Source organism: Amblyomma americanum, chromosome 6, assembly GCF_052857255.1.
Source record: "Amblyomma americanum isolate KBUSLIRL-KWMA chromosome 6, ASM5285725v1, whole genome shotgun sequence".
In the NCBI taxonomy this organism is placed as follows: Eukaryota; Metazoa; Arthropoda; class Arachnida; order Ixodida; family Ixodidae; genus Amblyomma; species Amblyomma americanum.
This window is the reverse complement of record NC_135502.1, coordinates 76,727,289-76,754,730: the sequence shown is the minus strand read 5'-3', so window position 1 is coordinate 76,754,730 and position 27,442 is coordinate 76,727,289. Positions and strand designations below refer to the sequence as shown.

Here is a 27,442-nt window from a genome sequence, read left to right as displayed (position 1 = left end):
ATGCAGTTGGACAAGCAAACATGACCCATATGTCGGTGCCTTTGGGTGGGCATCCTCAGTGGGTGTGTCGTGTAGTACAGAAAACACTGCCTACGCCCCACAGGAGCACAAAAGGTCCACGAGTTACTGAGTAATAGATGAGTAGGAGGCGCCCGCATTGCCATGGTAGCATTTACCTGTTGGCCACGAGGCCAACGAGCACCAGCTGCGGAGAAAAAGCTCTGACACCTCGATATGTGAAACTAAGAGAACTCTACGAGTTTTGTTTGGCGCCCTCGAAGAGGCGGCATTATTCTCTCCTTTCCAGAGAAGACAGGCTGTACCAGTTACTACCGAATAAGGATCTTAATATTTCGAAAGGGTTTCCTATTACTGCTAAACATGTAGAACCAGTGCACTGTCGATGTTGAGTGTTTGAGCCTGCGCTGGAGTCTCCCCGTAATCATTGTGTGCTCATGTTATCTATGTGAGCCTCGCAAGGATCAGTACAGCTCTTACTCTGCTAATTACGAGGAACGAGCTTGTTACCCTTTGTTTAGTGTCATATTGCATTAGGAAAATTTGCTGAGCCAAGCTTACCGGCTTGGAGCATTACTCAGCGAAAGGTGTTTAGCCCTGAATTTTGTTGTGGAATCTACATCGCCAGCCTCAAGGGGAAGCCTAGGCGTGCCCAGAATCAGCGAAACCTGATCTGCCACCTGTCGTCTCTAACCATCTCTAGTAGGACGTTCTTGCGGGCTAGTTGGTTCATAGCTCCTGAAAAGTTAAAACTGCGCAAAAACTCGAGGACATAGGCAGCGAGAAGGTGTTTTGTGTGTTCCTCGTTGCCTATGCCCTCGTCTTTTGGGCAGTTTTAACGTTTCAGGACCCACCCTTTCGTCCTTACCCTGTCCCTCATCTCCTGTAAACGTGGAAGGGAATCTCCCTTTCCCTACTTGAATTGACTGAAATTTATTAAGTTAAATTGCAAAGTTATTAAGGTCTTACAGCTGACGCGCTAGATTCCATAGTAGAATGCACTACTATATGGGTAAACAAAAGCTATCTTCGTCTGTCCCCGCGTTCATTATAAGCTCATTTGTCTTTTTACGGTATTCTTAAAAGCCGCATCACTCCCGCAGCTCGAGTGCCATTGGAAGTCAGAGAGCACTCAATGTGCTCTGACGTAATCAGCTCTGCAGCAAGTGAGAATCGGTAGAGACGCTCTGAGCAGCCTCCCAAGTTGGTTGATTAGTCTAAACCAGATTTCTTCTCCCAGAGGCCAAACAGTTTCCACGTCTCTCGTGCTTTTCCTTAAGATTTCTTTGAATTGTATTTAAATTCGTATTGTGTCGCGCATGCATTTAAATAAAATAATAGGCCATAAAACCACTGTTCCATGTTTATGTAGGTCTAGAGACCCGTAGCAGGGAGCACGCAGAAAACATTAAAGGAAGGACTGTTGGACTTACGGCTACAAGCTTTTGTGTGGACATTCTCGGGGCCACCGAGGCTTGAAATGTGTATTTGGATCAACACTGACGGCTAGAACTTTTTCCCAGGCCTGACGAGGCTACAACAGCTTTCGCTGTGAAAATTCATAAACTAGTACGCTCCGTGACATTTACTGAAGCTTAAGAGCAACCGTTTTCATGCAGCAACACTGGTTACCTTCAAAATGACTGACTGGAGAATAGCGAGTTGGTGCCCTGCGGAAGCTCTTGTAGAGTGCAATAACGCCCTTCCCCTTCCGCACTCCTATAAAAAAATTACGATACACTTTGGCAACTAAAGGGTTGAGAGGCGAAAGCCGACAGTTCTGTGACAATTTTCTCTGTGCCGTGGCAACTTCCGGTGGATGTGACGTCACACCGTTCCCGTGGTTATATCGATACCCAAATTATACATCTTTCGGGGATTATAAGTATTAGTTACGCTCAATTACACATTTTTACATCTAATTTGACACAAATCCGACGTTTTCCCGACCATTCTGTGACAATTTTCACTATGCCGTGACGGCTTCTGGTGGATGTGACGTCGCACCGTTCCCGTGGCTATATCGACGTCTGCGATATTTCGATATTTTGCCTAGAATTAATAACTCCACGGTAATAAAACTTGGCTTCTAGGTTCATTTTCCCCTCCTCTATCTGAAGCAACCATTCTTTTTCTGCTGTCTTTTTTAGTTCCCGAGCTAAACGTGTGACACTGCGAACGGACGGACGACAGTATGAGCCATTAAAGGCTTTCGCCTTAAAGCTAAATCTCTCGCTTTATTTTTCTTTTTCCGGTCTGACAAAGCCTTACCCTTCAGTGACTTACCAGCTGATCCCATGCCACTTACCTTTCTGTTAATGCCTCGTGGGAAAGAAATGAAAGAAAGAAAAAAGAAAACAAAGAAAGAAAGAAAGGAAAATAAATATTTCGGTCATAAGTTGAGGCGAATTTTTTTTCGTCCCCTGTATTCCTTCGACTGAAGAGCTCACCCCGACAGCTTTTAGGACGAACCACAATGTTCGTGGGTACACAGTTAACTGAGGATTTATTATTATTTCTTACTGCCGGTTAATTTTATTACATTTCAGCGTCTTCGTTGACTCGTTATGGCTTCAGTAGATTTCAGCAGCTTTGTGAGCAGTTTAATATTAGCGCTTTCTATTCTTCTCTTTTTTGGTTACAGCTGAGGTTAAGCATACAAGGGCTTCGGGTAGCAACTAGTAACAAAATATCTATGTTCACAAAAACCTGAACAAATTAATCGCGGGCGTTGTTAAATTTGAATTCAGGATTAATGTTGCTTGTATGAAGCGTGACAGAGGGTTTTCGTTTATGGGTTGTGAGCAAGTATATCCTTTTGAACAGACTTGCGTCGACCTTTGTGCAGTGATTTTCTAACAAGCTGTCCATTTATTAAAGCGCAAACGTATTGCACAATACCTATATTTTCTGACTGAACCTAGGACATGCTGCACCAAGGAAATTCGAGTGATGCGAGCCAAGCATATATGCTACTTCTCGAACCGCGCATTCCATTACAGTAACTTCTCACCGTAATGCTGCAGTGTGAGGCTTTAGACAATGTTCACAGGTGATGCGATGATCAAGCACGTTCAGAGAAGTCGATGATGAGTATGTTTAATAAATAACTACATACATAGTGTAAAAATAGTTTTCTACGTGAAAAACATGAATGTGGCATTCAGAGGCATACACACCACTGATGTATTTGCATAACGGGGTGAACACGCTCACCAGAGGAAAACAAAGTCCTAAACAGCACTGATGGCGCTAAAACGTTTTGATAAAATCTAAGATTGCACGCAGGAAGCGTTGCCGCATTTCAGCCAGTCGCTTAGGCCTCCGGCTGGCGTATAAGGTGATGCAGCCAATTATTGCGCAATGTCGCCGAGTCTTATGAACCTACAGCTGCAACATTAGAACCGTTTATTCTACAGCGTTCAAAGCGAATGATGTTTGCTGGTGATGCTTTTGTGCTATTGTGAGAACTTTTATGCTTTGAATGAGTGCAATCAAATGATGCGTTGTCATGAAATTCCGGAAAGAAGTTGCAGTGGATTCCAGTTTACAGCAGTAGAAGTGCGACATATTTGTAACACGCTATCCACGAAAATGTTGTCATGTTCGGAGTTTGTCTCATAATGTGTAGGAAACGCATCGGACTGACGCAGTCTGGTTGAAACTCGCTCTAGTGTCAGTAATCAGTTTCACTTCCAGGTTGTCTCCACAGTTAGCATGTTTCGTTTGAAGCGCTAAGAAAAGTGCGGCTGTAGGGTAAGTTTCACCAAATTGCAGGACGGCCAATTTTTCCGATTCGTGAGCATAGGAGAGTAAAAGAATCAATAAGATGGCTCATAAAAACCTTAATTAGTTACAGAAAATATAATGTAAGCACATGACAGCACAAAAGCACCACAAACAAGACTGCACTGTGGTCCAAGATTAACTAAGCATTCTATAATCGAAAGGCTGAGTCCATGTCCTGTGAGACGTCGCGTGGCTCACGAACAAGCATGGTGTTCATGGAATGGAATCGTGTAGAACGTGGCACTGTGTGTAATGGCAAAGTGTGTCTAATTTGGCATACCTTCAAACCTTCATGAGGCGCAATCATTATGCATGCCTCACACATGAAAATGGTAAAATTGCAACGCAGAATGACTCAGAATAATATTCAAGCCGTTTGGTTTTGTAGAAAAAATAGGGTACACAGATCTATCAATTACTTCATAAAAAGACCTCAAATGTGGCACGTATCCGTATTGCAGGCTTCTGAGCGTATGAGACAACTTGCATTAGAACGGAAGACTGCTTCAAGGAGGCAGTTGACTGATGGAAAAGGCTCAAAAGCTCAACAATTTTTTCAAAATTTTTACACCCACCCTTGTAAAAACACGAACACAAAAGAAGCCTATTAGCTAAATATAAAAACATACTGAATGGTTTGTTTGATAGTTAGGTGGCATTTAGCACGCAAAAATATGGTACCTAGGTGCACCGGTATCCGTTTGCCGGCGGCCGAACAAAGTGGGACACATGTGTCCCGCTGTAAAAAAAGGGGTAAAAGCTAAAACGAAGCATTTAAAGGCACTTTGAAACTATCACAGTGTCTGAACTGTTGAGAAGAAGCCGAAATAACTCTTACTTTACACCCTTGCCTCGTTCTGAATTGGGAACTATGCAGTGGCCGAATAGCTGAGGGACAGAACTAGAACTAAAACATGATAAAAAAAACAAAATCAGTGGACACTCTTCTTCCTCACGCCTTACGTGGAGCATGATGATGGATGGAAAAGCGTGCAGATGGAGATTTCACGTAATGGCATGCTTTCTGACCGTCGATACGGAAAGCTTAGTTCATTCTACTTGCATCGAGACAAATATTACCATAAAAATAATAAATGAAAAACCTGGTGTTAATTAAAACCGACAGTGCAGCAAAATCACGCAAAGGCGCTGCACGGTACTTTAAAGAAGAGCTGGCAAGACTGTCGCTGAACAGCGACGATGCGAAGCGCTACTAATTAAGCATTCTCTCGCAATAAAATCGAAATTCCAATGATTAAAACTCCGCAGTTTAGAGCTAAACCATGTGAATCATTGCTGTGATGTAAAATAAAAAACAGTTCCTATATCATGCAGTATCAGGCAACAAATTAGTGATGTTCTTGAAAACAACATACATGTCCGCAGTTTAGAGCTAAACCATGAGAATTATTGCTGTGATGTAAAACAAAAAAGCTCCTATATCATGCAGTATCAGACAACAAATTAGTGATGTGCTTGAAAAAAACATACATGTTGGCGAGTTTCATTTTTCATGATACGTTCCCTCTCTCCATTTCTTTCGAACGGGCTGTTTTCTACGCTGGTTATCCACTTCCTTTAACCAATTACCATGAAACTCAGATGAATGTTTTTTTTCTAACCTCCGGCAAAGGATATAGAAAATGAGGAATCGATTCCACAGAAAATTAAGCTCCGGTCTCCCCTCGCGCAGAAAAAACATTTTAGAAACAGTACGAGCAGCATCGCGCTGTAAGTTCACGGACATAGATTCAGTCCATCGTGGGCATGCTGCGAGGTCATTCGTAGGACCCGGAAACCAGCCAGGCCTTACAACGCTGGTACATGGCGAGAGATGACACAGCGTCGAGCGCGTATGAAGTAGAATAGCCGTCTAGAATCGTGCGTCGGCATCAGAAGACGATTATTTGCCGAATCCAATCGGCAAAGTGCGTAATCCTCGTGTACACCCCTGGCTGGTTTGGCAGCGCGCAGCCGATCCCCCACGAAATGATGCCGATGAGAGACCACTGCCCTGTTTTGGGATCCTTCAGCACCAGAGGGCCGCCAGAGTCACCCTAGAATGTAAAGAAGATGAGAAAGTAAAGGTTATCGTGATCTTTCTTTTCACACCTCATTAAAGTTTTAAAAGCTAAAGTAAACAGTTCTATAAGGCGACAGATAATCTGTGTGATTTTCAGGGTAGATAAAACTTACAACAGCGTTTTGCATTTACTTGCACCGATATGCCACTCGAATTTAGTTAGAAATGTAAGAAAAGGCAGAAGCAGGGCACCAAGCTAAATTATAAATGAACAATTCCTAACTAAAGTTAAGAAAGTTTTTTTTATTACAACTTCAACTGTTTCAGAACATGTGTGTTGTTTCTCCGGAGGAGGATCGCATTTCATATGTTTTGTTGCTTTGTTGCACAACATGCCATCTGTTTCGCTGCCCATGATATAATATCTTCCACAGGCGATAGGCTGCGCCTGGGAAATGAAATCTGAAGCTGAAGCCTGGTTACGTGTCACGACATAACACTAAAAACGAGAAGAGATAATGTAGTGGTTCTGTCTAGCAGACCCCTTGAATGCTCCGTGAGGGAAGAGATTACGGGAAGGGTAACATAGTGGAGAGAAAAGAGGACGAGGGAGCGTAGGGATAGAGACAGTACATGTGGGTCTGGGTATACCCCTCTTCACATCAAACGATTGCTTAACAAGTGAATGCACACCGAACGGGTGCACACTGGCTGCATACCGAACCACTGCCGACCAAACGATTGTGCACCGAACGGCTGCGCACTAAAAGAATTCCACACTAAACGGCAGCAAACCAGTGCTGTGCACTGCAGACGCCCCTCAGTGGCAGTAACAAAGAGGCGTCCGATGGTTGTGCCCAGCACGATACCGAAGCCACTGAGAACTTCAGTGTGAGAACGTCTGTGTGACTAAACTTCTAACGCAGTTTGCCCTTGCACATCCTGTAAATATATTCTCTCTTTGACCTTCATCTGCACATCTCCCTTCATCACCGCCGAACAACAACGCTTCGAAGAGTCTGCGCCCTTCCGAAGAACCCAACGGACCATCAAAAAATTACTGTTGTCCTGATACGTATGTGGGCGTGGTATCATGTGAGTTGTAGGTGACCGCACCTTACATCGACTCACCTCACAGGAGTCTTTGCCACCCTTGGCAAGCCCGGCGCAGATGAAGATGTTGGGGATGTCCTCGATGAATCCGGCCTTACGGTACATGCTCTCGCACTCCTTGTTGGTGATGATGGGCACGCTCACCTTCTGCATTATGCTTGGCAGGGGCCCGTCTGCATAGAACCGGGGAAGTCTGAGAACGTCACGCACACTCGACAGCAGGAGCTTTCAACGGCCGCAGCCAAAAGAAGGCTGGGTTGCGCGAAAGGCAACTGCTTTCTCTCTGCTAAATTTCCTCTTACGTTATTTTCTCTCCGCTAAGCTCAATATTTCTTCTACTCAGAGCAGTATCAATGAAGTCACGACAGTAAGTGGGTGCGATCCCTTCTGGATATGGACCAGTGTGTGAAGTTGTCAGAAAGCGTTGTTTGAAGCGACTCAGCTGCTTACGAGGAAGTCACGAAAAGTAGCAAAGTCAGCACGTAATAACATCGCAGAAATATGTATACAGGTATACATGAAAACGGAAGCTCCATGTTCTATATAATCACGCGGCTACTGAACACAATTCTCACACACTATTAACATGCAAGTATTAGATCAGGAAAAAAAAACAGCCGAACCACATAAAAATGATCAGGAGATTGGCGTACCCCTTAACGTCATCGTCCGAGCGCACTGTGGTACTGGGGAACAAAACCATTAGTGTGTGGGGGATAATAAAACTTAAATGCGGTTTCAAGTGATGTAACGAACTACTGGAGCAATGCAAGGGCTTCTGCTGTATAGTAAGAATGCTGATACAAAGCCCTGCTTTACATCTTCTTACTGCAGGTCGTCCAATGCTGACGTATATATGGCGATATTTATGCTTTTGTTGTATCCTCATTTGTTTTTTTGTTTTTGTTGTCACTCGATCGGAAGGCCGAACGGCCCGTGCTAGTGCATTTTTAAACGCAGGTAGACACTCTATGCGTTGATAGTGCAAAGTTAAAATGTTAGCTGCGCTCATGGGTGTAGGTTTGCAGGTGTCTCCACATTTGTGAAATACAATGCTATCAATCACGCCGTTACACATTAAGATGCAGTTAAATAAACACGGAATCTTGTTTCTCTTGTAAGGTTGATTACAAAGAAGCCGAAATTTCTTATATGCCGCCACCACTTGTGTGCTTGAAACAAGTGGGAAAGTTGTTTTATTAATTATTTCTCTTGCATTTTTTTTAGGAGTACCCTCAACAGAATACTTGCCACCACGATGTGCCAACTTATTTTGTCGCATGATACAGCATGGGATTGTTTAAAACTGTTGATAAACGAAAATGTTCGTTCTGCGTTTTTATGGAGTAAAAACGCTAAGGCGCCCGTGTGCTGTGCGATGTCAGTGCACGTTAAAGATCCCCAGGTGGTCGAAATTATTCCGGAGCCCTCCACTACGGCACCTCTTTCTTCCTTTCTTCTTTCACTCCCTTCTTTATCCCTTCCCTTACGGCGCGGTTCAGGTGTCCAACGATATATGAGATAGATACTGCGCCAGTTCCTTTCCACCCAAAACATATTATTATTATTATTATTATTATTATTATTATTATTATTATTATTATTATTATTATTACTATTATTATTCTACATTGAATTATTCGCACTGTGGGATGACAAAAGTTGCATCAAATTCTTTCGTGCGGGATTTCCTGCAGAGTGCCTAAACTGTGACTTGTGAACATGTTGATATGTAAGAAATAGGACAAGGTAGTTGTAAACCTGCGTGAAGGCACCTGTTCAATGCTAAATAAAGACAAACACCAGCAATTGCATATTCACTGCGCTCTCTACTTCGTAATTTTAAAAGTGCAACGGCAATTGTCGATGTGCTACGGGCGACGTTTAGTGGGCGTGTGACGGAAAGCGAAGTGGCGAGCGCTTTATTTATTAGTTTATGTTTGCGCTATTTCTTTTTTAGAGAAAGCTGATATGCAATATACGAATAAGTACTTCTTATTGTGCCTTCAAAAAAATCTGCGCTCACAAGCTCCATCTTTGTTATTGCACCAGCGGAAACTGAGTTAAATGGGAACACATTCAGACAAAAAAAAAAGGATGGCATTACTGGCGGCGAGATTCGTTTGCCCCAAAATGGCGGTGGCTGCGCTACCAAGCTCATTGTTTTCAGAAATATTATTTAGTGGGTTTGCTACTGAACCCATACAATCAGCGTAATTAGGAAAGTAAGGATGGTAATTTCGCCCGAAAGAAAGAAATCACTGCTAGCTGCAGCTCAGCTTGATAAACGGCTACAAGTTTCCTCGGTGCACAACTATGTACAAGACGCCTTAAAGGGTTACATACCCAACTATACTGGACCAAATAATTTTTTAGCGGGAAACAGATTATGAACGCAATTTTTTCATATAATGTAATATTTATGTATAGCAATCAATATATCCGCCGACCACGCAACAGCAGTCTTTACATTTTTTTTGCTATTAGCGTTTTGTTATGCCTTACTCGTGAAAAGCGTTCCCCATTGGTTTTCTATGGTTTTCCATGGTTTTCTACGGTTTATTACGCGATAGATGGAAACACGTTAAAAGAAAGATTTTGTTACACATCATAAGAATGGATCATTAGCTTCAATTTTTTGAAAGCAGTATCTTACAATTTTTCAATATTCATAATTTTTGTCCGAGAACGTTGGACATCTGTAATTTTTTTTTCTACCTCATTACTGCGCCATTCGAAATGCTGCCTTCGGCCGTGCAGCTCAGTTTCGGTTCCATTTTCCGTTTTACTGGCTGTTTCCAAATTGTTTGCCCATTATTAAAAAAAAGCAAAATTTCTTACAGCAACCGTGAAAGGGTTGGCAAATGAATATAACTCCATCGCCAACTTAAGCGCTTCAAGAACAGTCCCGGTGTCAAGATCTTCGACGATGTGTTCACAGCTTCAGCGCCACTATTCACCGAAAAAGCAAAGAAAACAAGCTCACATGCAAGAATGTCTGCTCTATAATAAGGTCGGTACGCTGTTCGCCCATCTGCACGTAGTCATTTGAGAGAGCCAGGGCAGAACGCCGAGCACAGTGGCGCTAAAGTGGTCGTTTCGCGCTCTGCCATCAGCGTCCCTCATTCTGTCCGGGCCACAGGCAATGGTCAGTAACCCTTTGATGCATGCAGAAACACTGAGAGCTCGTCCTTCAATAGCCCTTCTATCTACTTTACTCTTGATATTCGTTTGGACGCCACCCTTAACGGTTTTTAAATTGCAGGTCACATGCTATCCGGAAAGCACTTTCAGGGAACATCCGCATTACAGGCTGTGAATGAATGCTTCGGTCGTTTCTCTCTCTCTCTCTGTTTTTATGACATTATCCGGGAGCTTCCGCGCTGGCGACTAGCGCGCTCTTCGTGTTTTTCCTGGAGCTCGGAGGACCAGATACGCAGGTCAGACGCATGGCGCGAAAAAGGCGCGATTTCATCCACTGGTGCAATGAGCCCCCTTTTGCACACGTCCCCCTGGCCCCTCCAGTTTCACGTTGCTTATCTTCGGGAATCCCCTGTTTCGTGACCCCAGCAACGGTTGTCTCTGGCGCTATCGTAGGAGCCAGAATAACGAAGTTTTTTTACTTCTTATTTTTTGTTGATATTAATGGTATCTAACTTGCTGCATCAGGCAGGGCTGCAGACCCGAAATTTAGGATGGTGCAGACAGGATTGTCGGGTTGGTGGTGTAGGCTAACGAGGGGATGAGACGAACGACTTTTGGAGTTGTGTTCATTTGATACAAAGGCCACTTCGTATGAAGGCGACTTTTGACTGAGGCGACGTTACCTTCGCGGTTCTATAGCCGCTGGCTGAGCTATCGTGCTGTGCCGCCGCCAAGCTGATGGTACCAATAATTCAGCACTCATGAGAAAATTTAGTGTGTCTTGAAAAAAACAACAGATCACTGCAGTCGTTGTAAGATTGTCGGATAAGCGTTAAATATTGTTAGCTTTTTAATAATTGTTATTATTTGCTCATTTTATTTAGTTTGGCCGCTTATATGGCTTTTACAATAGCTTGGTCGTTTCGCAATAGATGGTGAAACGTTTAGAATAATGGCGAACTAGCTACTACCAATGATGCGTGGGTTACATACCTGCCATTCCAGCCGCACGACGCAGGCTTGGATACAAGGGTTGGATGAATTAATGAGGCTTTCACGCGACGTGTCTCACTAAGCACTTACATCATGGGAGCATGAATACGTTATCCGAATTTTTATAGGAGTGAGTATCAGCGAACACTCCACACATAATTCAGGCTTAGAATTTTGTGATGTCACGCTTGAAGTTTCTGGAGAACATCTGTACCCGACCAGTTAGTACGTCTTTATTAGTGCAGCTTATAGTGATGCTAGAAATAACGTTGTATTATGGTTTTATCAGAAGGTGAGAATAATATTCTACGCTTGGTACTTTAAGCTACATCACCAGTTTGTTGAAACTCATCCATTTCTGCCCGATTATTATGCGCGACTGGTATCTCCCAGCGTTCCGTACACCTTCCAGCAAAGGGGCGTCGGTGTCGGGGTTAACAACCGATAAGAAAGTAGTCGCTGTGTAGCATCGAATGCTAAAGCTGCCTGCAGTCAGTGCCCTCCGCAAGGCGATCGATAGCACGGGAATGGATGTATGCGACGGCATCGCTGATAATAGGGTTTAAGGAAATTGCAGTTGCGAATACCTTTCCCAGGAGTAAAAAAATTTACGGCTTTCCTTTTAAAATTCTGAAAGAAAGCTGTTTCGTGTTCGATCCTGAGGCGTTTATTGATCGCGCCATTCAGGCCTGCCACGGTGTAAAGCATGCATTTGGTCGAAAGGCGCGTGGAAGTGCGGGCGGAGGATTACAGCTGAATTACTGCTCAATATCTGATTTCGGCCCGATTGAAAATATACATCACGTAATGTACGACGCAAGAGGTTTCTGCAGGGCTCGCGGAGGCGGGCAGACGCCGTTGGCTGCGTTGTCAGTTTTTCTCATACTCAGAGTCTCTAAAAAGTGCGGTCGAGAAGAAAACCAACCTCGTTAATTTCAACACCGCTTGTCGACATCGAAAGCGCAGATGCTGTCGCTGTCATGGAATGTTGCAATTTTAAAGTGCCAGAAAATAATTTCAAGACTATCCGCGGTTCCCTGCAAACGATGTGGATAATGACAGCTGGCTTGACTCTGCCGTTCTTTTACAAGGGCCAACGAATTTAGAGAGAACCGTAGGAACCGACTCGTTGACGGTACGCCACCTCAAGACGCCACAAAAAGACGTAAACATCCAGCAGTGGCGTTGCTTACTATGCCAGGCAGGTGGGGAAATTAACAAAGGATGCCCCCTCCCGGTTTCGTGGAATATTGCGCTCCTCAAAGGCGTTTCCATGCACTGCCAAGCATACTGATCATCACTGCCCTCAGTAGCCGCTGCGACTCGTTTCCTTGTCCTGTTGTCTGACTGACAGCTCAACTGACAGCTCAATTGAAGTTTATTTATTCACTCTTCAGCGAGAAAGGACATGGAGAGGAAGAAGCTCCTAGGAGCTTGACAGGCTCTGGAGCCCCGAAAAGTCCAGTCACGGAGTCCAAAAGAACAAAAAAATATCACAAACACACATATACACAAAGCCCACAAACACGCGGCGCTCTCTGTCGGTACGCGGGTTGGGGGGATCTAGCCTCGCATAGGACTCCCTTCGAAGTGTGCTGCACACCATCTGCATACACATACACACAGTGCTCTCGAAATCCGTAAGCGGGATTCCTCGATGTGTTATGCTCGTCGAACAACGAAACGCCATAAACTCATCAAAATTCACTCATGAATTCATCGCTGCGAAAAAAAAAAAAAACCTTCAATCTTTTGTGTTTAACTACAGCTAGAGGTTGGAGTTTTCGGTTCAAAGTGAGAAAAACAATCGATACCGTCCACCGGCCGACTAACTGTGGCTGATGTCTATCTGCAGTTCGTGTGACTAATGGTTGACCTCTGCGGGACTCGTGGCTGTGACAACGTAATGAGCCCTGAAAGCACTCATCACTTTAGTGTACGGCGGCTGCTGAGAAAGCGCCGCTAAGAAGCGCGCCCGTCCTACCTTCGTAGAGGCGCCCCCATCCGGTCACGACCGCGTTGCGGCCGACGAAGCTGTCGTTGGTGTCGGGCACGCACACGGGCAGCACGTTGTCCTGGAACGGCACGGGCTCGTAGAGGCGCAGCAGAGCCAGGTCGTACTCGAACGTGCTGGCGTCGAAGCGCGGGTGCGTGGCCACGATCTGCACGCGCCGCTCCACGTGCGGCAGGGCCTCGCGGTCGCTCTTGAGGTCGTACTCGCCCAGACGGAGCAGGATGTCGGTCGGCGACACGCTGCGCACCACAGCCAGTGAGCCACGGTGTCGGCCGTCGCGGATGAACGGCGCCGTGCGACGCCGCGCCCCGCAGCGCTCGCGGGTGCGACCTCCCTTGTAGTCGTATTAATTAGTCTACGAATGGCCCCGTGCGATAGGCGAAGCACAAGACTACATGGAGTAATAGGAACGAGAACGTCACACGGCCTCGAGGAGGTCGGCCGTGGGCAAGAAGTTGACATTTAATACTGCCACGTTATACACTGCAAAAACATGCACGCACGTTATTATTCTTGTCAGCAGTAGAGCAATATTGATACGCTCAATCATTCCACCCGGTTACCTACAAAGCAACAAAGCGGAGTAAAAAATACCACACTGGTGCCATCGCACGCGGTCGGCCCGATCATGGCGCACGGTTTTGTGACGTCGCTCTTCATGCCACGAGACTTACCACTGTGGGGCGAAATACGAATTGTTGAACTTATTTGCGTGCTTTGCGATTAAGAAATTAAAATAACACAGCTTGAAGACAGTCGCATTTTACACATTCGAAAAGACTACGAAGGTGAACTGTTTACAGCCTTTTGTGTGTTTTATATGTGTACTTCGTTTTGTTCATTCTGTGTAATTTTTCTCCTTTACGATGGTTCTTTGTTCGTTCTGGTGGTTCATCTGTTTGACAGTCACGCTAAAAGGACGGGTCTTTTCGATAATCGGTGCCTACATTCCACCTAGAGATGCCATTGATACTTCGTACCTATATTCAGCCATCCAGAGTTGTCCAGCTCCTCATATCATAGTGGGCGATTTTAATGCTCATCACCCTCAGTGGGGCAGTGCTGTTATGAATAACCGAGGCAGGAACCTGTTTGACTTTATGCACTCCCAGAACTTCATCAATATCAACGATGGTTCACCTACGTTTCTGCGTGGCACGTCGTACAGCAGCTGCTTGGATCTGGCGTTTGTTTCAGCAAGTCTCCAGTTTTACGTCAGCTGGTGCAGTGACGTGGAAACACATGGGAGTGACCACATTCCAACGTATGTTTTCGTCAAGTGGTACGCACCTACTACTCCGTCTCGCGTGCGATATACAGACTGGCCTGCCTTTAGTCGTCCGTGGAGATTTCCTGTGTGGACCTCTCAACACCATCTAAAATAGAAGGCCTGATTACGTCCTCTCTCAGTGAGACCACGCGGTATATATGTGCGCCTACGCCAGAGTCTACTATTGACGTGGAATTCGAAAGACTACGCGCAGTCCGTCGGCGCGCCGAAAGGAAATACAGAAGAACCAAATCCACGTATGATCTTGCCCTTTGTCGCCGAGCTCAACGACAAATAAAGCGCCACCTAGCGAGACTAGGGAGACAACGTTGGAGGCAGTTCTGTTCATCGCTGGACCCTCGCAAACCACTGTCGCGTATTTGGCATGTAGCCAGGAGCTTGCGTTCACCCCCGAAGGAACGCTATCCTTTCCATGCCCTGTCTATTTACCAACGCCGCAATAATGTAGAGGTAGCAGAAGAATTCTGCAAAATGGTTGTGGGCACAAGTATGGTACCATCAACCAGTTTGGAGGCTTTTGTACCACCTTCACCAGATGACCACTACGACATGCTATTCACGATGCCTGAACTAGAAGCTGCTCTTTCCTCGTGTAGGCGTCCATCTGCACCTGGTCCGGACGGGATTTCGTACGCGTCCCTCTCTCACCTTGGCATGGAAGGCTGAACTGTGCTGCTCAGTTACTACAATGATACATGGGCTTCCGGAATCGTTCCAGAACACTGGAAGATCAGCCGCCTGGTTGCACTTTTGAAGCCTGGCAAGCCTCCTTATGAGCTTACCTCATACCGGCCAGTTGCACTAGCAAGCTGCGTCGGCAAAGTTATGAAGTGAATGGTGCTGGCGCGGCTCGAATGGTTTTTAGAGCAGAATGCTCTCTATCCGGATATGATGACCGGGTTCCGGAGGGGACGTTCTTCGATTGGCAGCGTAATCGACCTCATATCGACAATGGAACATGAAAAACGTAGTCGCCGACTCGTCGCTGCTGTCTTCTTGGACATCAAGGGGGCCTACGATAATGTACTTCATGACGCCATCCTTGATGCCCTTGACGACAATGGCGTTGGCGGCCGGATGTATTCGTGGATTGGGAGCTACCTCAACGGCCGGTCTGTTTACATGTCTACGCCTGATGGGGAGACTACCCGTCATCAGGTTTGCCGTGGAGTTCCTCAGGGAGGAGTTCTTAGCCCAACCCTATTTAACGTGGCATTGATTGGACTGGTGAATGAACTTCCCACTAACATTCACATCAGTGTCTATGCTGATGATATCTGCATCTGGGCGTCGGGTTCGACACGTCCGCAAATGCGTGCGAGATTACAACGTGCCGTGTCATCTACTTCAAGGTACCTACGGCGTCAGGGTTTGCACTTGGCAGCTGAAAAATGTGCTGTGGTCGCATTCACGCGCAAGTCTGTCTGCCACTACCCGGTAACTCTTCAAGGGGTTGTAATACCATACGTCTCCCACCACAGATTTTTGGGCATTATCATTGACCGCGATCTGTCATGGTCGAGGCATATAAACATGCTAAAGAAAAGACTCACTCTTTTGTGCCATGTGCTTCGCTTTGTGGCAGGCATTAAATGGGGTCCAACGGAGCGCTCCTTGCTTCTACTTTACTATACCCTCTTTATTGGCTACATTCGTTACAGCCTTCCTGTACTCTCTAACATGAGTATTTCCTGCTTGCGGACATTAGAAAGTGTCCAAGCACAGGCGCTCAAGATATGCCTCGGATTACCATGTTGTGCCTCGAACAAAGGCACGATTGAGGAATCTCATGCGTGCCCAATATCGGTCTACCTGTCACACGAGCCACTTCGTGTATATTTACGTGCGCTTACACGGTACCGCTGTCACCCGGTGACGAAGATTTTTGATGAGCGACCGGACAGCAGTTTTGCACGCGCACTGCGCTTCCATCGCTCCGAATTGCCATCAGATTATGCCCTGCCGCATCATTCCTTGCAGCCCCCATGGGTAATGGCTCAGCCTTCAGTCTGCCTGCATGTCCCTGGCATAATCAAGAAGTCTGCGATGCCGGTTAGCGGACTGAAGCAACTCGCACTTGCCTACATCTGGTCAGAATACCACAAATGTGTGCATGTCTACACGGATGGATCTGCGTCTCCAAATGCATCAACAGCAGCTTTCGCAATCCCTGCACAACATACGATCTGCAGATTTATTTTGGGACACAAGTCTACTTCAACCGCTGCAGGGCTTGTGGGCCTTCGGGAATCGATTCGCCACATCTGCGGAGAACCGCCTCAGGAGTGGTGCATTTTCACCGACTGTAAACCTGCGCTACACATTTTAGGGTGCTTCCTACGCCACACAGCCTACCAAGCTCTGGCTCTTGATATCATTAGTCTCGTATCATTTGCTCAGGGAAACGGCCACCGTATAGTGTTTCAGTGGATCCCCGGACACTGCGGACTCGATGGAAACGAGACCGCCGACGCTGAAGCAAGGAGCGCCTTCAGCAGTGGTCTGCGTACAGCTGTACCGTTCTCTATAGTGGACACAACTTGTCTCCTTTCGGAATTGATGAGGAGGACGACGGCTAGGTACTGGGCCCTGCCAGACACCCGCCATATCCGCCTTAAACGGCTAGATCCGACGATGACCTTTTCAGTTCCTCGCGGAATACCTCGCCCTATTGCATGCGTTATCCGTAGACTACGTTTAAACGTGGCATTCACGCGCAAATACTTGCACTTAATAGGACAAGCGGACTCTCCGGAATGTACCACATCTGGCGTGCTAGAGACTATAGAACATGTTTTAGTGGCGTGTCCAGCGTATGCACGTGAAAGACTCATACTCGCATCTGCTCTGAAGCCTATGGACACATCGCTCCTCTCTGAGGATTTGATCCTCGGCGCTTGGCCAGATAGTTTTAGAACTGTAAATGCAAGGCGAGCGCTCTCACGCTTTTTGAGCGACACGGACCTTGTCTCGCGTTTGTGATGTCAGAAAGTGTGCCTTGTTTTTTTTAAGTAGTTTTTCATCTGCCTCCTCCCATCATCATCGTCCCCCATCGTGACCTTCTTTTATCTCCTCTTCCCGTCCCCCAGAGCAGAGTAGCAGGCCAGATATTTATTTTTCAGGCCAACCTCTCTGCCTTTCATATCAATAAACCCTCTCTCTCTCTGGTGGTTCAAAGTATTTATCGAGTATCCTACTCATTGCTTCGATGTGAGCGTTTCAATATCCAGAGGTTCGTTTTAGAACATATAACTTGAACTGTAGTTACAGAGGAATCATACTTTTCTTCTCGACCATTAGCGAGCGGGGCTCTTGCAACAGTTATTGTAACCCTCGCAGGACTGCAATCTTGTACTGACCCATCGGTATCGAAACGCAAACGAGCCCCTAATAATCGCTGGTGGCATGTCGCGACTGATTTCACGCTTTTTATAATCGGCCTAGTTATGCAGTAATAAGCAATCACTGGCTGAGATTGTTCTCAGCCTCCTCGATATGAAGTTTCAATAAACGTCAGTAACACAGAACAGAGGACGGGGTACGCGTACAAGTTTGGGTTGGAGGCGGGGGTTGGGAATGGGGGAGTGCATTGCTGCAGCAGATTATGTCAGATTTCACTCCTTAATCGACGTACAATGTGCAAAAGTTTGTAAGTATTCCATGCTCAAAAGGAAAACTAATTGCTTCTTTCGAGGAAAGATATCGGCACGCATGTTGACAAACAATGGTCAAAAGCAAGCAAGAACCAAATTAATGGGCTTACTTGTGCACACAGTGGGCCGCGCTGATGGCCCAGTATTCGTTGAGGAGTGCAGCTCCACACTTGTGGAGGAAGTTGTTTCTCTTGAACTGCCGTAGGGATATCTGAATAATTGAAAGACAGCGCATCAGGCACAGCCGGACCCGTTACCCGAAATCGCGAATATTTTCTAGTGGCTTTCCACACAGCGCACCATTGGTCAAATGAGTGATCAAAAGTGATGACGTGAGAACAAGAAGTGACCATGTTGACTTGAGAAATTGACATCCTTGACACATTGCAGTATTAACCATTGTTTTTGTCGTTGCTATCGTATATATGATCTGCAAGTGTTTCTTATATGTAAGTTTATTGCTGTCTGCGGTGAAGTGTGAGCGGCTGTCTGTGCAAACCTTGTGTGCAACAGTTTACAGGCTTGAATCTTGTTTTCCTCGCCCCTATGTTATGTCGCTGATGGCTACTTAAGGCATATAAGTATATGAATAAATAACCTAACAAACACTCACCATCCAGGGCCACTGCGCGAATTTCGTTTGCTCGCCTCCCACTATCCTTGCACTTGGCAGAGTCCTAGGCCGGCCGCAAACTGGAAAAGTCTCGGATTATGACCCGCTGTTGAAGTAGGCCTCGCATCATTCGAAGACGTGCAAGAGAAAGGCTAGCGTGACCTTACTTTTCCGAATGTCCCTGTCCGGAGAGAGTGTCGTCGGTCCTGAGGGCGTCCTGGTCGTCGGTACCGGCGTCTTGGGCGTTGACTGAACAGTCGTTGGCACCGTGGTTGTTTTCCTCGTTGTAATCGTCGGAGCCCGCGTCGTAGTGGTACGCTCTTCCGACACCGTGTACGTCGGTACCGTCGTGTACTTCCAAGTAGTCCTAGGGGCCGTTATCGTCGTGGATGGCACTGTGGTAGTTTCCGTGGTACTGGTTGTCGTTGTACGACGGGTGCTCGGCGCGAACGTTGTAGGTATGGGCCTTCGGCGCGTAGTTGTCGCAGTAGTTATTTCCACCTTGGATGTGCTTGGCTGTGAGGTTGTCGCCTGCGTAGTGGGCGTCCGCTGTTTGGTATTTGTCGTCTGCGCCGAGGTAGTTGTCTCGCTTTTCGTGGACGTCATAGCTTCAGTAGTGCTCACTAACTCCGCCGACGGCGACTCCGATTCTGGTTGCACATTGGCTGGATCCGATTCTGTGCTACCCATGCTGGTTGTTGAGCCGGGAGTCGTGGCTACCGTGGTGGCAGGAGTAGTAGACTCGGCTGTCTCTTGCGGGGGAGGCTTCGACGGCAGTGGCATTGAGTCGGTCACGTCTGGCGGTGGCTTCTGCGTCGTGGACAGTTCGGTCATGTCCACCCATGAAATTGATGTCACCATGTCGGTCACTGTTGACCAGTCTGGCATCGACATCGTCGAGGAGGTGCTTTGGCTGGCGGGCTCGCTTATGGTCGGTGTCGTTGTTTGCTGACCGCTGGAGTCAGCCTCGTCCACCACCACCCACGTGTGCTCGGTTGCCACGGACTGCGGAATCGCCATGGTGGTTTCGCGTTCGTTGACAATCCACGTGTGACTTTGCACTGACGAAGTGGAGGGCCGCTGCGTAGTCATTTCTGCTGTGGTGCTGTCTTCAGTGCTAGTCTGCGAGGAAGACGCAGGCACTTCTGTGGGCTTCGTGTAAACCTGGGACGTGGTTCCAGACACTGCCGCCTCTGTCGCTTTACTGGTTTCTTCGACGGGTTCCTCTGTCGTAACCTCTGTCGTGGCTTCATACGTAAACTCTATAGGTTGGTCCTCTGTCGTGCTTTCTGTATTGAGAAAAGTGCTTGCTATTATGGGTATCCTTGTGGTCGTCCCAGCCGGCTGTGTTGTCTTTGCCGTGGTAGCAGTAGTCGGGGCAGAGGTAGTTGTTTTGGGTGCACTGGTGCTTGAGACGTGGTCATCTGGCACTGTTGTGGACGCTTCGTCCAAACCGTATGGCAACGTGGTTTCGTGAGGTCTCCAGGTAATGAGCCCCGGCGTGAACGTCGACAGTCCGACGAACGCCGTCGACTCCGGAGTTGTTGGCAGCGGTCTATGGCTTGGCTTAGCAGTCGTCGTCGCAGGGTAGGTTGCACTTGCTCCCGGTGTCGTCGCCTTTGTCGTGAGCGGCGCCGTTGTTTTACTCGTGCTCGTCGGAGGCCGCTTCGTTCTCTTCTTGTAGTCGTCGTCGCTCTCGTACGGCATAGAGTCTATGCTGTTGGTCGGTTCCGAAGGCGTGTCATGCTGTTGCACGCTAACACCAGGCGGTAGTTTGCAGCAACTGCCCGTGTAAAAAGAGTCTGTGCAGTATGTAAGGTGGGTGCCGCCTGCACTGAAACAGTCCCAGGCGAACATGCAGGTTCCTTCCTGGCCGGTAACCCTGTTTTGGCACGGCTTGAGCTTTATCGTGCGCGTAGCACCTGAAACAACATAGAAGAGAAAAGCGCTGTCCTACTGTAACACCAGCAACACAGCGATGGACATCACACGGAAGCAATTCGCTGACAATGTTGCAAACCCGCACGCACTAATTTACGAAGACTTTTTAAACACCCACCCAAACAGTCAAAAACACGCTCAACGTATGTAATACAAAAAAAAAAAAAAACTATATAACACTGGTGCGGCTAGGTAGGTTCCTTGCGAACGCAACTGGGGTAGTATGCACTTTACAGGAGTATACCACACTAGGCGCGGCGTAACAGCCGTATGCAGCGTGCGCCAAAAACAAAAATTAATTTACGCCGAGCGACTGCTCGGAAATGGAAAGAGGTCACGCGGGGGCGAGGAAAGAGCAGCAACAGCCAAAACAACGGCAAAACAAAAAAATCCCGTGACGTCTCGTTGCGTTCAGACATGCGCAGGCCAGGGAACACCAAGCGGAGGCGGGAAGAAGGCCTTGTTTGCGGCCGAGAGAAGCGCGCCGCCGCACCGCAAACACATTGACCTTCACCCTGGAGTCCCTCCTCCCCCCGACCCTCTTCCCTCCCCCGTCCCTTCCCGCTTCCCCAGGTAGACGAAAACGGGGGTCGGCAGAGACGGGCTGTGCCGCAGCAGCAGAAACAGCAGCAGCCGCCGCGTGACCTTGCCGGTCGAAATATCGGTTAGAAGAGGAAACGGGTTGCGAGGGGAGAGAGGCCAATGGCGGAACCGGCAAACACGGAAGACTCGCGCGCCGCGTGAAGCCCGGCGAGGAGGGGAGCACCCCGGCGGCGGCCAGGCAAGGAAAGAGAAGCATAAAACTGGGCGAGGGTCGAGCGGCTTCTTCTTCTTTCCCGCAGGAGCATAGCCAGCCAGCCAGAGATGAGTGCAGGACATCCGGTCGTTCACCTTGATCGCCTCCTTTTTTGCAAATGCCAAGGTCGGTTTTCTGGGGTGCTGCTGCTGCTTCTTCTACCTCTGGTTTCTGCCGCCGCGTTGCGTTTACCTCACCGGGCGGAATAAACGGCCCCCGCGGAGGCTGATCATTTTGCCTCGGGCCCGTCACTGTCTAGGATCAAGAGAAAGAACGAGCAATGGAAAGGAGGGGGGAACGGAGCGCCTCGAGTGGCAATAATCACCTACCGGGTCGTTCGATTTGCACCCAGGGATTAACTCTGTTGCTTCTTTCGAAATTGGGCTAAGCAGGGAGGAGACGAACTCCGGCCACGGGTGAGGAGGAGGGGGACGTGTTTCCCGGGGGCTTGGTTCTCGCCGGTCGACGATGACGCGGCACATACATCATGGGTGCTTTTAGGACACGAGGCAATTACCGAGGCGCGGTCGTTTCTCTTAGCTTTGTTGATCGTCCCCCGGGGATTGCGTGCGACCGTTTCTGCTCTTGCTGCTTCCTATGCGAACAAGTTCAAGTTCAGGGCCGACTGCTGTTGGCTCTCTTGTGCGCCTCGTCGGAAACGGGCTAATCGCTTGGGGTACGCTTCTTACCGTGCGCTTGGCGGCTAGACTGGAGGCTTCGCGCCGAGGACATTCATGTCTTCGTGGCGTTTTTTTTTTATTTTCATTGGGGATGGACCTCAGTCCAACTGCTCCAATGCAGAAAACTGGTTTCGGTTTCGACACCAGGCACGGTATCAAAAAGGTGTCGTCGCTCCCTCGTGTCGAGTTCTCTTTCTTACCTTATTTACAGATTTCCTTGCTCGTGTCTACGAGGCCCAAATTATCTAAATGGCTCACTCATTCATTGTACTATTCTTTGTGCCGTTATTAGAAAGTAAGCAGTGACATCTGTGCGGCGTATCGCTTTTTTTGGACCAGCAGCAATTAGAGCAGGCTCAGAAATGTAGAACTTTGGAAGGAAAGCGCGTTTGTATACGGCGTAGATAAGAATCGCCTTAGCAAATGAAGAAAAAAGAAATTGATCCGGTGTTGGGAACTAAACCGCTGCTACATTTCGTTATGTCTTCGCTAGAGTCTGCGACACTGCATAGCGGGCGATTCCTATTACAACTATCACTTGTGGTTAACAAGGATGTCTTTCTAAGGCTCTGTTCGCAACTCTGCGTCCGCAATATCCTGACATCCAGCGGGCCCCCACCTCACTAGGAGATCAATTTTGTTATTTCGACTTTGAAAGTGGGCATACACACCGAAGCAACTACAGCAGGTAGGCACTGGTTTCGTTGCATTGCGGCTGTCCCACGAGACACGCCCTTGGCGGTCAGTGAACGTCTGAGTCGATCCCGTTTGACATTCGAGCAGCACTCACCAACGTCACTCTGTTTCAGCCACGCGGTGTGCGCGGCAAACGGTCCCGTGCAGGGAGTGCTTTTCGCCGCAAAAAGGTGACGGCGCCACCTACCGATCGTGTCTCGGATTAGATCCGTGCGTGATCGCGCCTCTCGTCTCGAGTCGTGCAGCCGCATAAGCGGCGCTTGCTTGCGCGAACAAAAAAGTTCCCGAAAGTGCGGCCCGATCGACACGCCGCGTGCTCGGCGCAGGTGACGTACACTCCCTCCGACCCCTCCGCACACCCAACGGCCGACGATCTGTCAGACTGCGTGACCGAATGCGGTAAGAATGCGCGCCCTACGGTCCTTCGGAGAGGAGTGGTACACGCCCTCTTACGGTACTTACTGCCCAAACCGGAACCCGGACGCCACTCCTGCCTCGCTCATCCCCCCCCCCCCCTCCCCCGCCCTCCCGCAGCTTACTTTTCTTTGCCTGGTCAGACGTTGTTGGTGAGGCCTCGCGCGTGACAGCTTCTTCGGCTGGCGAACTATGTCTCGGTTTTGCTTTGTGAGCTGCTGTCTTGCCGCTCTCCCCACGCTTCCGCGTGTATCTTTTCCTTTTCAGCTTTACTGAGCCTCTAACTTGGCATACTGTAAAGACGCGGGGAGAGCGAGCACATGCGAATATTTTCAGTCGGGAGTGCGCCCAAAAACATCAGTCAGCATTTAGGGAATGCCTGTTTAAGAGCCGCAGTAATCAGCTTCGTGTAGCCGCCGCGGTGGCTGAGTGGTTATGGCGTTCGGCTGCTGGCCCGAAAGACGCGGGTTCGATCCCGGCCGCGGCGGTTGAATTTCGATGGAGGCGAAATTCTAGAGGCCCGTGTACTATGCGATGTCAGTGCACGTTAAAGAACCCCAGGTGGTCGAAATTTCCGGAGTCCTTCACTACGGCGTCTCTCATAGCCTGAGTCGCTTTGGGACGTTAAACCCCCATAAACCAAACCTAATCAGCTTCGTGTGGACCGAGAGAATGCCAGGGTTCGTGCACAGGTTGCTTAAATGTCAAAAGTACACTGCCCTCGGGTCAAACTGGCTATTGCTTTATATGTCGACTAAGGCAACGCGAGGAAGAAACAGTCAGGAATCGGGCCGCCATGGTTCTTTCAAAGCGTCACATCATTACTGCTCGGCACTGATCTTACTTGATACTGAGGAAAAAAAAAGCGATGAAGCCAGATACGAGAAAGGGCTTTCCACGAAGCGCTCTGTAGTTGTTTTTCGGGTTTTAGGCGGATTTATTTGTTGCCAGTCGTGTGCACACCTGGGACAACTTGCCACGTTTTCAAACATCTCCACAGTGAAGCCCAACTGAAAATTGTCCGTGAATTGTGAAACAGCGAAACTAATACTCTACCGGATTCACGAACGCCACAAAGGAAGATATCGCTGCAACTTGGCAGTGACCGCAACTTGAGGTCAAGGCAGTGACCTGAACGACGGTGGAGTGTACACCGCAGTCACGAGCCGCCCAATCTACACCAACCTTATCTCCATGAACAGACACATCTGCTTTGATGATTTCACATTCTTAAAACGATGGACTTGTTTCCACCGCAGCACAGAACAACGAACAAAAAAAAAAACCGCTGACCGTAGCCCGCTCGTAATTTCGGCAGCCTGAATGTACCGAGTGTAATGTCTGACGCATCCGTATTCGAAGCCGGTTCAATGCTTCTAGTGAGAAGAGGGGAGAAGGTTCTCCAGCGGGCCGAGACGACTGATAAGGAGGAGGAGCGCTCCCGCGGCGGTCCTTATTTGCCGCCAGACGGTGGGCTCTCGTGGATCCTCGAAAAAAAAAAACAAAGCGATAAAAGAAAAGGAAAAACCCGTCCAGACTTCCTGGCTGTGATTACGAGTGAAAACTACCGGCTTTATGTCTGCCGCCGGGCCCTGCGGCTTCATTAGACGGGCATTTATTTCGCGAAGTGCTTATTTCTGTCTTTTTTTGTGGGCAGGAGCGTAGGGCGCCTCCGCTTCTGTTTCCGCGTTTAAAGAAGAAGCGATAAGGTGGCTTGGGTAGCGACCGACCGAGAGTATCACTCAAGTTGGGATGCGAAACCTACTAAAGGTGTCTGTGCTATTCCTTGGAAACCACTTGCCTTTCGAGCGCACCTACGCCTGTACTTCATCAACTTTCACTCCTGTCCGCCAACAAATACAATATAGTACGTCCCGAATTTTGCATAAAATATTTAGAGTAGATTGCCATGGCTGTCGCGTCACGTTATGGCGGATACATGCCTAACTTTATGCCTCTCTGTGAAAACGGCGTCCTCGGCTCCGGCGGGACCGGAACTTCCTAAGCGAGAGCTAAGCTTTGCAAGCAGCAAGCCCCGCTTGCAGTGGTTTCTAGTGTGTCGGCGCCCTCTTAGCTGACACTAAGACCCCACCCCAACACACACACCGACGAAAAACGTAGTGGACTCGGCAGACCGTGAAACACGTGCACAGCCCACGCCCACTTACTTTAATCTCGACTGTAAACTGAAACCACAGCGCCTGCCTGAACTATAAATCGCGAGTTACGACCTCAGTGCGCATTCGCTGAAGATATGTGCTACCGGTCGAAGCTTAGCTGGATTGCATGAATATCGAGAATACAATAATTAAAAAAAACAGCGCTTCTTAATAGACTACTTCCTTTGCGTGCGTTGGGCGGTGTCGTGGTCGCATGTCGCTTTAACGCGAGTCATTAGATGCGCGGTGCTCAGCTGGTTCCGTCGATAGAAATTTCTCGAAACATTCGATCTGTTATTGAAACGTGCACAGGCACACAGTGCGAGGAGAATAGGACACGGCATCAGCTTACCACTGAGTTGCCCCTTACTGTGTCAGCAACTAGGCAAATCAATACCGCGGTGTAATTAAAACATCTACGCTAACACCGCTGCAGACCGTTCATGTCGGCTACGTCATTGTCATAGACAGCGAGGAAGTGAATGCTATTTTTGTCACTGCGTAAGTCCGCAGATGCAGCCGTTGTCAGTTCCCAGAAACGCGCCGTTCACTTGCGAAAGAGAGGGGCACTCCATACCCGGCACAACTAGGTTAGATTCGCATTGCTTTTTCAGCGTGGACGACCACATTCTGACAAAAAAAAAAAGAACGAAGAAATGCGTACGTCAAGCTCTGATCGTCACGAGTCATTTATCATTTTCTAATCCCGAAAGCCTGCCCTCAAGCCAACGTCCCGCGCCGAAATTCGGTTTAGTTTCGTGAAAAGGTGTCTGCTGCAAGGCCAACAGCTGCATAATGCGCACAGGTCACATGCCGAGCAAGTTCAGCCGTTCGGAACGATGTAAACGCCACAGCGCACGACACGCGGGTGTAAGCGCCTCAGCTGTGAGCTCGGTGGGCCCGGCCGCTTGCTCGCCGTTGCGTGTCTGGTTGTGGCAGCCGAATTGGTTAGAGAAGCGAAGGGCAGATACGCATGCCTTCCTACCTTCCTTCGCGTGTTTATGATGCCCATGTTTTTCTTGCTACTCACAGCGACAGCACTAGCCTCCGAAGGAACATATGAAAGAAATGGAGCCACTAGGAACTTTCACTGCTCGCGATGGAGTGTTATTTTTTAGCATGTGCAGCCGTCTGCGTTAGATGCTCAAATTCAGCCACGTTCAGTAAGACAGAAAATTCCAAACTTGCTTCTTCTTGCGACAGAAGTGATTCAACACCTACAATATCTGTAGAGAAAGGATTCTGGTTGCCAAACTACGTGCGCACTATGCTCTTAAAGGAAAGAGTGCCCGTTTCTATAAGCTTACGTGCAGCAGTGATCTCAAGGACAAAAGTGACTTGTGATTCGAAGCACTCTGTGTCGCTGATTTGGCATATAATCTAAGTTCCCTGATATGCAGTAAAAAGGCTCACTAAAACCACGCCTTTAGCGCGGCAGCGTAAGTAATACGATTGCAAAACACCTTGCTGACTGTGCTGAGCTATCTGAGCGCGATGTATCCTTTCACAAACTTGTACTACTCCAACGACACAGGTATATGGCCACCTCGCGCTAGCTAAGTTTCGCATCATGTGCCATGCGCGGTACGGGGCGAAAACTAGAAGGTCGTTCTTCGAACTGGTGAAAAAGTAGCTCAGGCCTGATTAAAAAATAAGAAACTGCACATGTCAAGATGTGATCATCGCGAGATAGAAGCAGTCCTGGAGCGCAGTCACTGGCACAGACAACACTCATGCGTGCTGCTGCACAACTGACGGAGTTTCTGAGGTGTCGCTGATCAGTGTTTGTCGTTCGGCGCCGCAACAACAGCCACAAGCCAAGACCAGCCCAACCGAGCGGAAACAAATTCGACGTCACATGCAAAACAGCATCCGTGTCTACGTCGGGGGTTGGATTCGCGAACGCGCTGATCTGCGCTAACTCCGCCGCCGGTCGGAAAACCGGGGGCGCCGTCACCAAAGTGGCGTACGCCAGGCGCCGCCACTCACCGAACAGCCTGTGGTCCAGGACCCTGAGCGCCGGCGCAGTCCACGTGTGCAGCGATGCCACGACGAGCAGCGTCGGGAGCCCGCTCCTCATGGCGACGGCAGCTGGCGAGTCTCTC

The 27,442-nt window shown here is 48.3% G+C and overlaps 1 protein-coding gene across 1 annotated transcript; it reads right to left on the bottom strand.

The window, feature by feature from the left end:
* Positions 1-2,893: 2,893 nt before the first annotated feature.
* Np (serine protease notopleural) lies at positions 2,894-27,442 on the bottom strand. The gene is made up of 7 exons (XM_077627418.1): positions 27,327-27,442; positions 18,819-20,573; positions 18,652-18,731; positions 18,149-18,249; positions 13,065-13,333; positions 6,962-7,116; positions 2,894-5,864 (listed from the first exon to the last, which is right to left on the bottom strand). Exons 1-7 carry the CDS (start codon positions 27,415-27,417, stop codon positions 5,700-5,702), a joined length of 2,616 nt encoding a protein of 871 aa, XP_077483544.1. The 5' UTR covers positions 27,418-27,442; the 3' UTR covers positions 2,894-5,699.

Excerpts from the sequence above, each read along its gene's own strand:
- Np (XM_077627418.1), bottom strand. The coding sequence starts at position 27,417 with ATGAGGAGCGGGCTCCCGACGCTGCTCGTCGTGGCATCGCTGCACACG. Across the intron at positions 18,732-18,818 it reads GGACAGGGACATTCGGAAAA|TTTGCGGCCGGCCTAGGACT; the intron begins GTAAGGTCACGC and ends AGACTTTTCCAG. Across the intron at positions 18,250-18,651 it reads TCGCGCAGTGGCCCTGGATG|ATATCCCTACGGCAGTTCAA; the intron begins GTGAGTGTTTGT and ends TCAATTATTCAG.